The 13,999-nt window shown below is 42.1% G+C and overlaps 1 protein-coding gene across 1 annotated transcript; it reads right to left on the bottom strand.

Moving 5' to 3' along the window:
- Nucleotides 1-723: 723 nt before the first annotated feature.
- Nucleotides 724-6,721, bottom strand: cbln4 (cerebellin 4 precursor). The gene is made up of 3 exons (XM_020618938.1): nucleotides 5,974-6,721; nucleotides 4,672-4,788; nucleotides 724-3,413 (listed from the first exon to the last, which is right to left on the bottom strand). The coding sequence occupies exons 1-3, from the start codon at nucleotides 6,238-6,240 to the stop codon at nucleotides 3,216-3,218; spliced, it is 582 nt and encodes a 193-aa protein (XP_020474594.1). The 5' UTR covers nucleotides 6,241-6,721; the 3' UTR covers nucleotides 724-3,215.
- Between the last annotated feature and the right edge of the window lie 7,278 nt (nucleotides 6,722-13,999).

Here is a 13,999-nt window from a genome sequence, read left to right as displayed (position 1 = left end):
ATGATCATTAATGGGATTAATGACTCATCGTGTGTCTTTCTGTCACCTTCCATCTCACTGCTTTACTGTTTGTGTCTCTTTTAATTTAAATAAAAGCAGCTAGTGCATGCTAACCTAAAAATTATACAAAAGAACAGCAAGAGCTCTGAGTGGCCAAATGTGCAGAGAGGCTTTTCCTACCAAACCGGCAAGCGAAAACAAGGAATCAAGCCTTTGATAATAATATTTTCTATAATCTGAATACTAAATGAAGTTATACTAAAACTGCAGTACTTGTTGTGCCACATCCCGGCTTCTAAAGTCATTATGAGTCAGCTAGTGTGAGCATACACAAACATACAGTAAGGTGCACAAATGTAGGCACAAAAATATCAGGACTTAGCAAAATAAAGTGTCATAAAAATAGAAAGGTGATCAACGATGCTCAGCCCTGTTTCCCTTAGCAACATGAAGTGTGATACACCCTCTAGCTGTAAATATACAGTCGGCGTGTTGAGCTGCACCATTTTCATCCCCACCTTTACCTTTGTGTTCACATATAAACCAATTGCCCATTGGGATAAATAAAGTTGACTGAAGCAGTAGCAACTGAACTATTAGTAGCACTTTTGATGGCTATGTTTAGGCACTTGCAGCACTTGGGAAAGATTGTGGTCTTTGTTAAATACTGACAAAGGAAAGCGGTGACTCGGAGCACAGTACTCTTTTTTTTTTACCTTAAAGGATAAGGCCAGAAATGTTCTATATTTTTATTTCCAAAGCATCCCATACAGAGACTAAAACTAACATTTAATTCTGTGTGCTCATCATAGTGCACATGAATCCAGAGCCTAGTTCAGGTTAGTGCAAAATCACCAGCCTGCAATACTGTAAATGTGGAGTGGGAACACTTCATAAACAATGACATACCACATATTATCAACTTGTTAGTTGATTGTGAACATGTTAGCAAACAAGAGCAGCACTAACATTATGATGAATGTAAATCTACAGTTCACTCCTCTTTCAGCTCAGTCTTTCTCTCTACCAACTCCTGGGGGTCTTTAGCTGCTAAATGCTCCACTAGCTAGTTAGCCAGTTAGTTAGCTAGTCATGAGTGTTAGGCTGTTTGGTGAACAGCAGTGGGTTCATCAGAGCTTTCTTGACTAAAAGCAGCTGCTAAACATGCTGCTGATGAGAGCAGTGAGAGTAAACTACAAAAGATGCTCAAGTTCTCTAGGAACTGTAGCTAGGAAGCTGGGAGGTGTATCTCGCCCAGTTTGATCTGCTTGACCCAGTTTGACCTTCCAGGTCACTGCCACTTCATCACTACCACAAGGAAGTGGGAGAGCAGCCGAACAATGCCGAGAGGAGTGCTACTACTGTGGGGAGCTGGGACACATCGTTCCCAACTGCCTGGCACCGGCACCACGGAGTCAAGCGCCCCAGCTACACGCAACTTGTCACAGCTGAGGATCAGCCGTCTGGACTGTGAACTGAATGGCACCAGATGCCACACCTTAGTGGACATGGGGTCCACCATTTCTCTGGTGCACCCAGGGGCACTGCCAGGGGAGAGAGGGCAGAGACCATGGGACTGGACAGCTACTCAGCTCCACGTCACCACAGTGACTGGCTGCACCGTTGAGCACCGGTTCCAAGTTGGCCAACATTCAAAATCTATGCATCATCAGCCTTGACCTGCTGGTGGAGTGGGGGGCCATGATGGATGTGCCTGGGACTGTTCTCTGGCTTGGTCCGGATGCCGTGACTCTCCACACTGCCAGTTAGGAAGGGCTGCGCCTAACCACGACACTGGAGTGACCAGCCAGAGGGTAATTTACACCACCAGGGCCAGACAAGGGCTCATCCACGCCTACGCTGCTTTGTGCACTGAGACCAGGCGAGCTGGCGAGGGCTCGTACAAGAGGCACTCCACAAGGAAGACGTTCTGGCACAAGAACCGAGACATCACCACAAAACAAATTGGCGTAGTATAAATGTGAATTCTAGGAAATAGGGTAAAATGAGCACTATAATTCATCAAGCAAACTATCTCTGTCAGTGGTGAGTTTAAATGACTGAACATGATGAAATCTGGCTTCTGATTGTGGATGGTTTTTACCACAGTGGATGCCTGGACACAGAAGGCCTCCTGCCCCCCTACACAGGAGCAAGACATTCAGATTGAAAGACACTGTTTACGACACCTAAACATTCATTTTGATCACTTAGTGTCACCTCCCTTTGTAGTCATTTGGTGTCTCTGTGGTTGTTTTGTGGCATCTCTCTGTGGTCAATATGTCTCTTTGTAGTTGTTTTGTGTCTCTTGGTGGTCTTCTGTGTCTCCTTGTGGTTGTTTTCCATCTCTTTGTAGTAATTTGAAATAGTTTGCTTGGCATCTCTTTGAGGTCTTTCCAAATCTCTTTTTAGTTGTTTGACATCTTTAGTAGTTCTTTTGTTTCCTTTTGTAGTTGTTATTCATCTCTTTGTAGTCGTTTGGTGTTTCTTTGTAGTTATTTTGTGTGTCTTTATGGTCCTTTTATATCTCTTTCAGTGACACTTTGCAGGTGAAGCCCATGAGGGCCCTGAGCCTGTGCTCTAGCCCCTTTCAGTAGTCCATTCATGCCTCTAATCACTAAACAATAAGTGACATACATGAATCCCCATTTTTCCATCAGGGAACTTCACATGGAGCTTGGTTGTCAGTGATCTACACCACCATCATTCTTCTTCTTGTTTGACCAGCATTTGGCCTGGAACAGCAAGCTCCAAACAAAATACTAACACCCAGCGATATGAATACTTTGGTGATGACAAGTCATACAAGTAACACAGGTATTTACACTTAACACCCAAAAGGCATATGTACTTTAATGCAACAGTTGTCATGAAAAAGATCAGTATGCTAAACATATTCTGATAAGTCAAAGTTTGAAAAGTACTTTTAGGATATTTTAGTGTTCCTCTCTGCGGCTGCTTGAGTGACATGAAGATAGAGTAGCGATAGGAAAAATTTCAGATCTCTTTCATCTGGACGGGGACTTGGCACTTCCAGACAATCAACGATTTCCAAAAGCTTATTTCCTCTTTCTCTGTTGTCATCCTTTTCCATCTATCAATTTTCAATCATTTGGCAAGTTTCAACCAATGCAGCAGCAGCAATGTTTTGATTATATTGTGACAGCACGTTATGAAATAGTCACTAAACTTAAAACCTTTTTTTTTTTTTTTTTTTACAGCGGGAACACAAGAAAGCCAGAAAATGTTGAATACTGCCATCCACCAACTAGGTTTCCTTTCTCCAGCTTTAGGTAGACTTTGTCCTCCTTTTCTAGGTAAAGAAGAACTCCGTTGGTGGCAGCCTCACGAGTTACGTCTTTATCACCCGCAAAGGCAGAGATGACCGGTTTCCCATTCAACATCAAGTTTACCTGGACAGCCCGACAGAAATAACAATTAGCAGCAGTGAAGGAAAAGGGACAGTTTAGAAGATACTCATGTTTTAGCACAGTTTAACTGGAGCTGATAAAATAAAACTCGCCTTGCAACCGCTAAAGAGTACTTATGATATATCAGATTAAAAAGGAGTTTCAGGTTTGCCTTTGTCTTACAATAAAGTGTATATTCTTTGATGCATAAGTTAGGTAAGCAAAGGAAAAGTGGTGAACAAACCCATGGCTAGATTCATACTGAGGGACTGTATGCAAATTATTAGGGAAGGAGATGAGTGTGTATTTTCTCTTTTGGTGGAGTAGTCTGACATGTTTGGGGTGAGCCTCTCTTGTATACTTGGGTAAATTTGAGTTGTATCCATATTGTTATCAACTCCGCCCAGGAGGTCATGTTTGTACAGGTGTTTGTTGGATTGTTCACAGCTTAACTCAAAAAGTAATGAATGGATTTTGATTAAATGTTTTGGAGAGGTAGTGTACGGCCCACTGATCCGGATCATCATTTGGCTCCAGGATTTTTTTTAAAGGATTCCACACTTTGTGAGACAGAGCCATTTCAATGTTTTGCTTCTAACGCCATACATAATGCCCAGAGTGCTTGTACAAAACACCACAATATCCCCATAAGCTCTACCACAGAATAAACCAGATCTAAGCGACATTCCAGATGTGGTGATCCAGAATGATCCCATTTATAGGACTCGTGGAAAAGTCACTACTGTGGGACAACACATGAAGCCACAGACTTGCAACTAACATCAAATTGTAGTTTAAACTCTGCTGACTCAGCAGAGGGTCGGCCACTTTGAGAGCTGCTGCGGTAGATTTTGAAGAAAATCTCCAGTATTAAAATATTTTTCTTGAATAACTTTCCAACTAATAATGACATCAGTGTGATTCCATTTGCTAGGGGCAGGTTGTCGTGGTCCATGAATTGTGTTATGAGGATGAAACTATGAGGGGAATTCTGCTTTTAGGTGTAATGGCATTATGAGGAAAACTGAGCTGTCTTGGCGGAGGTGCTCACCCTCTGAGTGCTGTCTAGGGTTATCTTATATTTAAGTTTTTTTAAGTCAGAGAGAGGATCCAGCCAGCTGAGAGAGATGGTTCAAATCTCCTCCCCAGTCCCATAATTTTTTTACAGTCCCTAAAGAAGAGATTTTGCTTTAGTCTAATACTAAGACAGGTTTACTACAGAATCAACTGCACAGCTCTGTGAAATGCACAACAGTGATACCTGTATGGTTTGACTCTGGTACACTTTAATGACATGGAAGTTAAAACTGTAGATTCCTTTTCTTGGCGACAAAAATACTGATTCAAATGTGAAGTAGTTTCCTATATTCACAAGAACCTGAGGGAGGGAGAAAAACACACTGTGACAAAGGTATTATACAGCCAGCATTTCAACAAAGGCTTTCATTTCAATGGGGCTTTAGGATTTAAATATGTAAATAAGAAATCAGCCATGCACACATGATTCACTGCTGTGACTACCAAGCATTTTTCCTTTTCAGACACAAACTAGGTGCAACACACTTCAAATAAGACTGAATTAAAAATTTCTTCTAAGTGAGCTTTCCTGATCCACAAGATGAGAAAAATCTTGTCCAAAGATTTCTTCTAAAACAAATTCCACTTTGGGGTTAAATAGTAGGATTTTTCTTCCACATGTTACAAGACAAGACAAGATGCTTTCCTTATACTGCAAGTGGCACCATAAACTACTGTTATACACTTGATAAATAAAACTATTTTCATGCTTCTTCATTATGTCAGTCAGCACATACAGCAAAGCACCTCAGCCTTATTATCTGTGGTCACACAGAAAACGTGCGTTATGATTGAAGGCAGCAACAGAAGCTCCTCTCAACACCTGCAGGCTCAGATTCTTCAATCTCACCTGATCAAGACATCCCTGTAGGCTCAGCCAGAACCTCTGACTAATGTTGCTTTCATAGCAACAACATGCACGCGATGCACACCAATCAGATTACTGGTTGTGCGTTATGACAGCACCAGCTCATGTTATGCAATTCAAATGAAAGGGCAGAGGATCAGTTACTGCTGCAAACACCTTACGCTGCCCACCGCTGTATGACGAATCCAATTCTTGTTTGCGCTGTTGCTTGATTTGTTTGGGTGCGTTATGTAGGTGAGGGTGTGTGCGCGTGTACGAGCGCGCATATTCGTGATAGGGGTAGTTTGAGGCAAACTGATTAACGCAGGTTGCTGGCTTTGCAGGACAGACGCCGTCAAACATAACCCGGTCGCTGCTCGCGTGTGGAAAGTGCGCTTGCTTGCAAAGTAACCACCGCATCCAGCTTCAAACTAAACTCAGGGGTCAGCTACACTTAAAACTGGAGGAACAGTTTGATGCTCTGCATCACAAGTCAGAACAAAGCAAAAGGTGGAAGCTTAACCGCAAAAAACAAAAATGAAACACAATCTAGTACCAAATGTCAGGTTGGCTGATTGGATGTAAGTGCTAGTAAAAACGAACTTTATGACATCAGTATTGTTTAAAATTTGTGTCAACCTGGTCGAAGTAGATTATTCTTGTCTTGTTGCTCATCTCCGATGGCTCGTGGTTGTTGCTCCGGACTGCAGAGAAAGCCACCTTGGAGTTGGCGGCGCGCACTGAGATGCCGAGCGGAGAGGACGAAGCCTTCCAGTCCGTGGTCGGGTTAGAGTCGCAGACTACGAGGCATTTGCCCTCCAGGACAATCGGCTCCGTGTCATTCTGAGCTCTCGCCACCTCAGAGATCACAGTCCAGCTGAGTATCAGTATGAGGGAGTTCACCATGGCTCTCTGTCTGTGACAGCTGTGGCAGCGTTGAGTCGATGCACCACACAAGTTTCCGAGTCCCCTCACTGGTCTCCCCAGCTGCAGACGCGTCTGACGCTGTGAACTTCTCTTACTGGGTCCGGAGATGTGCCATATCCGAGTGAAACATCAGCAAAAAAGAATCCTTGTTAAGTCTAAGCCTTCTCTTTCAGCTCAGCGATTGTTGTCTATGCGTCGCATTTTCAGGTAGGCTTTATTTAAAATCTGGTGGATGAGACCATATGAACTGTTTTAGAGAAGATTGTTCCAGCCCGAGAAACGAATCGCTCGATAAGTCGCCCATATCCTTCACTCCCACTCCGAATAACGCGTCTGACAACAGCTGTTCCCCGCAGTGATGTGCTACGTATGTGCGCGCCCAGCCATCCACTTTACGCACGCATATGTGGTAGAAGTCATATGTAAGGACCCGCGCTTAATATGCCAAAACCTCATATTCCTCTAATTCTCTGTCAAATTGCTTCCGACCAAAGTGTACATTCATTAATTATACGACCACACTCATGTCTGACTATTTATGAGATCCAGGGACCAACGGTTCACAGTTCTTCAGACAGTTCTGACGGTTTTCCAGTTTTTAAGTGTCTCTGTAAAACTAAAAGTACTGAACTGAATCTGGCCTCAAGCCAGAGTTTTACTGTGTTTTGAAGTCCCCTGTCCAGTCTGGCTCTAGGTTTCTGCCATGACTCATCATATTCTTCTGGCATATGTGGGCTGACAATCTCTCAGGAGACAGTGGCGGGGCCTTTACTACACTTTATGTTCATCCTGGTGACATCACCCCTGGTCCAGTATTGTCTTCACTGTCAGCACAGTCTCATGTGTCTCTTGTCTCACTACAGGTGGATGGCAAAACCTTGTCTCGCCAAATTACCCTAATTTCTCATATGAAGTGGAAATAAATGCCCATTGTGGCAATGAAACGGGCAATGGGATGTCTGATTTATGCATTTATCAACCACTGTAAATGGCACCTCTGTCATCTTATGGTGCACTAAATCAACAAGTCACCCAAAGCCTCTGTGAGAGTATTGAGAGGAGATTAGAGGTTGAGCCCATCACCTCTGTCCCTGAGTCGTAGGCTGCCCATAAAACCGATCAGTTGTAACGTCCTTCCTCTGACTTACAACGTGTGTGTGGTCTGACTCCATGCAGACCAGCTCACTGCAACTGATCAACTGTTACAAATTTCTTTTGAGTTGTAAAATCCTTTTGGCAGGATGTAACACATTTTAATATTAAAATCTAATAAGCTCTGATGTTTTCCATTACACAGATGTTTGCCGTCACTCTGAATGGCAAAAAAATTGGCAGTGATTCTACTGATATCCAGATTTGTCATTTGTAAAGCTCCACTTGATATGTGTTGATGATAAGCTGTACACAACTGTATGTGTTTCATCGTATCACATTCATTGTTTATTAGTGAGGCTCATTCATTTGGTTGTTGGCTGTTTCAAACTGTAATATTTCATCATTTTAAACAGAGTACTTAATCAGTTGGTGTTGTCCATCCACAAAGCTGCATTTCTTAATGAGAAAACAAATGAATCTATCTATCTGTCTGTCTGTCTGTCTGTCTATCTATCTATCTGTCTATCTATCTATCTATCTATCTATAGACCTTTGAATGCCACTGTACACATCTGACTTCGTTTGTCAGTCACTGTGTTGTTTAAATGTACGAGATCTGAGGATATCGCCACCACAACCTGAATATCTGATGTATGGTTCAGCATCGTGCATGTCAATATGTTTCCATGGCAATAGAGTTTTGGGAGCTGAAAGGTGATGGCTTGTAATATGCCAAGAAACACTTTCTTTGGAAAACTTACCCGGAGAGACAGAGCAGTCCAACTTTCACAGTTTTTTGCTTTTGTACGTTTCTCAGATCAGAAATGAAATTCTCTGAACTACTTGTTCACCCTCCACATCATCCAGGCACTTGTGCACATCATTTAAACAACTTCTCACTGTTTTTGTCCCTTTGTCAAATGCTGTGGCACATTCATGCAGCTGATTCTGTACAACTGTCTGTTTTCTACATTATCTGCACAATGGTGCAGTGGATCAGTGGTTAGCGCTGTCGCCTCACAGCAAGAAGGTTCCAGGTCTGAGTCCTGGCCGACATAGGGCCTTTCTGGGTTCTCTCCAGGTGCTCCGGCTTCCTCCCACAGTCCAAAGACACACAGCTTAGGTTGACTGGTGACTCTAAATTTCCTGTAGGAGTTGTTTGTCTACATGTCAGCCCTGTGACAGACTGGCGACCTGTCCAGGGTGGACCCCGCCTCTCGCCCAGTGTCAGCTGGGATTGGCTCCAGGCCGTGACCCCATTCAGAAATAAGTGGTATAGATGATACAAAATCCAGATTTGTTTACAAGAACAACAACAGAACATTCCTTTGCAGATGGGCTTTGTTTAGGACACGTTTACTGTAGGTCTCAGGTGATAAACGCTGCTGAGCAGCACTGTTTGCTGGTATGTAATGTTTTTGTTCTATTTTCCTATAACTTTGTATCACGTGTACATTGTCAGTTTGATCGTTTATTTTATTTTGATCATTTAATTTGAAATACTCTTTGTCAGTAGCTTTAGTTGACCAGACTAGATTCCTCCCCAGAGTAGCTTTGCTGTAGTTCAACGTCTTCCAGTGTGAAGTAGTTTCCCCAACAATGGTGGTTATTGATTTGTAAATACTCTCTATTTGTAGACAAATGGTGTAAAATCCACTATAGATGGCAGTGTAACTTACTGTGGGAACCATTTGGTCTGATTTATTTATGTATTTATTTATTCTTACAATATTTCTACTTTATTCTCAGAAAATTCCGACTTTACAAAAAAAATGCTACTTTTCCGATATTAATAATAATAATCTGTAAATATAATCTATGAGATAAGATGGGCTGGGGGCCATTCAGTTGCCTAATGAGGACTTTAAGTTTGTGTAGCTGTTCATACTCTGATAGAGTGAATAACAGTGACAACAAGCTAAACAATAGTGTCCTCTGTTTTATGACAGTGGCACAAATTTGTGAGTCACATGTTCACAGCAGCTTCATATTTAACCACCAGATGTGGAACTGTTTCTTTAAGTAACATTTTGACCACAAAACTTGTTTTTGTAACAGAGTAGCGTATGCTGCTATTCAGTAAAATATCTGAATGCTACTTAGGGACGACTGTGGATCAGGAGCTACAGCAGGTCGTCTCCTAACTAGAAGATTAGCATTTTGATTCCCGGCCTCTCCAGTCCACGTGTCCAAGTGTCTTTTGAGCAAAACATTGAACCCCCAGTTTCTCCCGTTGATGTCACCAGTGTGTGAATATGTGAGTGCGAATGGGTGAGTGGCCAAATAGCGTGAAGGCGCTTTGAGTGTGCTGTAATGGATAGAAAAGCACTGTACAAGTATAAGACCGTTTGCCACCACTGTACGTATTAATCCTGCCGTGACGTGTCTTACATGGAGAAGTTGTTGAATGTTTTCCAACACAGCCACTAGTGACTCCCATGTGGTTAAGAGTTTCTCCCAGGAATCCATGCTGGAAATGTCACTGATTCCTTATTGGATTACACAGCTATCTGTGCAGTACAAAATTAAATTAGCAAGAGTGAAGCATACTGTCATAATCCTACATTCACTTTTTCATTGAGATGATTCTTAAATTGTTTGGGAGAAGCTAAGCCTGATCATTTTGCTGGGAACCAGGTAAAGGGCGATGGCAGCAGCATGACGAGGGACTATGGCCTTTTATCCCTTCACCGTACTTTGTCAGTCTGATTTCTGATTTTTTTTTCTTGTGGAAATCGTTATTTTTTAAATATATTGCAGCAGTCTTCCTCTTTCATTGAATGCCTCTGATGTGAAAAAAGCCCTGGTAGTTATAAAAACACCTTGGACATGACCTTGTTTTCCTTAGTGCAAGTGACAGCTGTGCTCCAGAAACTGTTTCACCATGGAAAACCCATAACATCGTCTCAAGCACTCGTGTCACAGCATAGTTCAGTAATTCACTGATTAGCAATCCAGTCAAAGCAAAAATTCTCTGTGTGTGCTGCGATCTGTGTTGCTACCAAACCCACCTCCGGGTGCGAAGATGTCTTTAATAATACTTAAAACTTCTTATCTGATAGGAAACAAATCACATTATTATTTCACCCGCTGCCTTCAGCAATTATTTCACATCATTTTATCATTTGCAAAATACAAACAAAAAGAAAGAAGAAAAATCACTGCAAAAGCCATCACTGGCTCTTGGTAAACCAAACACGTCTCTAAGGAATTTAATTAGCAGTCAAAAGGAGAGAGTGTATTCGCACATAACACACTGACCATGTCGGACAGCCCTGTCACATATAATGAGTGGCTTTGGTAATCTTTAAAAAGGTGCAGGCTCATTCTTACACTGTGATTGTTTATACCTTTACACTAATTAAACCTATAAAGCCATTAAACAGGCACCAGGCCAGAGGCCATCAGAGATAGCACCTGTCAGTCATCGGCAGAGGCAGCTGCTATCCGTCACAGGGATTTTGCCACATGTTGTCTGAGGAGAGATTTTCAGATTTTGGCTAAACAATTTAGGTCTGTCCAAATCAATATCACCCGGACTCACTGTTCAATTTACTTTGGAGTCTTAAGCTTAAAAGCTACAGTAAAAGGCAGCAGCAAAATATTGGAAGATTGCTGCTTCCTGTGAGTTCAGCCTGAACTCACAACAGTTTTAACAAAGGTTTTTAAAGCAGAAAGGAAATTATCAAAGCATTCTTCAAACCACTCTGTGGCACAGTCTCCCCTGCTGTCTATCTGTGTGCTCAGTATTTTTCAAACACTAAATTTACACCTTCAGCCTCGACCCCTGTGGACTATTTTACCTGGGCTATTGATTAGCTGACAGGTTTTAGCTGGGGGGACAATACTCAGGGCAAAACTGAAATCCAACCCAACATGGCACCACATACAGATTTGCATTCAGTATGTACTCTATGTGGGCGTTACAGTGGCGCAGTGGGTAGCGCTGTTGCCTATTGTTCCAGGTTTGAGCCCGAGCCGACCCGGGGCCTTTCTGTGTGGAGTCTGCATGTTCTCCCTGTGCCTGCGTGGGTTCTCTCCGGGTACTCCAGCTTCCTCCCACAGTCCAAGAAGGAAAGGATGGAAGTTATTGATCACCTTGATTTTAGAGCTATAAAAACAAAAACTAGAAATCTTGGTGTCAAAAGCGACTCAGACCTGAACTTCACCCATTACCTCAAGGCCATAAGTAACATCTCAAACAAATAGCAAGACCCAGAGGTCTGATGTCCTGACAAGATTTAGAGAAACTCATTCATGCCTTCATCTCCAGCAGGCTGGACTATTGTATGCTCTTCCCAAAAAAGACTTAGACAACTTCGGCTCATTCAGACGCTGCTGCCAGAGTTTTACCGAGGACCAGGAGAACTGAACACATCCCTCCTGTTCCACTGGCTACTACCAGTTACCTACAGCATTGATTTTAAAGCGCTTCTGCTAGTTCACAAATCGCTCAGTGGTACAGGGCGAAAACACATTTCTAATCTACTCGAAGAATAAAAACCCAGCAGGGCTCTGAGATCCTCAGGAAGCAGTCAGCTGGTAGAACCTCAGGTCAGAACCAAACAGCGTGAAGCAGCTTTCAACAACTACGCTGCACACAGATGAAACCAGCTTCCTGGTGACCTTCACTGTGTAAAGTCTAAACTGAAAACTCTGCTGTTTTCTGTGCCTTTGTTTGACTGGTTTCTATGCATCTGCTGCAGCTGCTAGATAATCATTTCAGACCTTTAACTGTCTGTTGTTGTCTTTATTTTATGTACTTTACCTCATTTTAACTGTTGTATTTTTGCCTTCATTGATTTTATTCTTGTTTTTAATGTTTATAGTTTTTAGTGCTCTTACTGTTCTTCATTGCTTATGCAAACCTCTTTAATTTGCCTGTGTATGAAAGGTGCTATAGACTGCAAACAAAGCTGCCTTGCTTTGCCAGTGCATTTAGTAAGACAAGAAAAATACGTGCTGTTGTGAAAAATGCCCATCGCTGCTGTGAAATGAGTTTATTATCAACTGATTGTTTTTAATCTTTCAGTTCCTGAATCCTTTATTTCAAAGACATTAGAGCTGAACAGAAGCTTTCCCATGCAGAAAAACAAGCAGACATATATTTGTAGACCAGCTTTAGTCATTTGTCCACCAGAGACAGTTATATGTGAATCTGTTTGTTCTCACAGTGGAAACACTAATGCTGAACTAGTGCACCTTCAGACCAGCAGCTTCCTGCTCCAGATCCTGGCTAATGACATTTCTCACATCAGCAGTGTTATAAATACATCTTAATTCTGTATTAAAGTCAAAGAGTACAGGGGTGGGGGGGGGACTTTCCTACCATTTACCATGCATACCCAGTACCCTGACATTTTCATACACTTGAAAATGATCACAGAGAAAATCAGATGTCTTAGTAACTAATAAGAAGTTGAAGCATCAAAAGTAAAAAGTAGTTTACAGCAGCATCCACATACAAACTGAGGTTTAACCCTCATGCAATGTCATGTTTGATATGGAGAAATATTGATTGTGACATAAGGAGGAGGCAGCAAATGCACAATTACTATGTCTATGTGTCAGTGTTTTTTGTGACACTAATTCCAAACTTACAAAAAGAAAGAAACCTGCATAATTTGAGGCGACTTCACATTTGTCTTGTGTACATGCTCAGAGTTAGGTCACTTGTGTCTTTTTGAGTTCAAAAGTAGTACAGACACACTACACATCGATATAGAGAGAGAGAGAGAGAGAGAGAGCTTTACTTAACAACCCATTTGGCTACAATTCTGACGAACTGGAATAAAAATAATGAGATAAAACTCTGTGAAGAAAACATTTAATGAAATAGCTTCCCATGTTTCCTGCTAATGAATCACCAGTTTCTGTAGTACAAAGTTTAAATTAAAACCCTTGGATTCTCCTAATCCAAGAAAATACAACTTTTCCTGCTCAGTGAGGAGTCTGGTACATATAGTGTCTTTACTGATGACTGATTAAAATGTCAGACACACAAAAGCTGTCTAACATAAATCCCTTCTGACCGGTACAGAGAACACCCTTCTGCCCATTAAAGGGACATTTTGTGTTTGTCATCGTGTCACAGGCGCAGTGCAGATGTGGTCCGGAAACCGAGGCTGCCTTGGAGCTAGTCCTCCAACGCTGGGAGAGGAGAGGAAATGTAACCCACCGCAGCAAGTTTGCACATTCTGAACAATCACACTCCCAAAATACACCCACCTCAGCCAGCCTCTGAAGTGTCACCTGGTCGCTTCCTCTGCCAGCAGAGAGCCGTGGGCATCAGCAGCACACTTACACATCTGGGTGTCTCTTACAACCAAGTCATTCATTACTCTCAACACACACAGAAGCAAACCTCTGATGTTTATATCCATAAAATGAATTTCATATTACACACACGGTCATCCTGTTGTCCTTCATACTCTATATCTGTACAATGAATCACATCCAGTGCCCACTGTAAAATAAAATATGTACAGACAAACATGAGGAAAATACAGAAAAACCTCTAAAAACATCAGTCCAGGCAACAACGTACTCTACTAGTAATCTTTAATCCCAAATAGTGCATCACAGGTTATATCCCAGATTTAAATGATTGGTGTTTTTGGTCTATTCAGTAAACATCACTGCA

This window comes from Monopterus albus, unplaced genomic scaffold (assembly GCF_001952655.1).
Source record: "Monopterus albus unplaced genomic scaffold, M_albus_1.0 scaffold212.1, whole genome shotgun sequence".
In the NCBI taxonomy this organism is placed as follows: Eukaryota; Metazoa; Chordata; class Actinopteri; order Synbranchiformes; family Synbranchidae; genus Monopterus; species Monopterus albus.
This window is presented reverse-complemented; position numbering and strand designations above follow the sequence as displayed.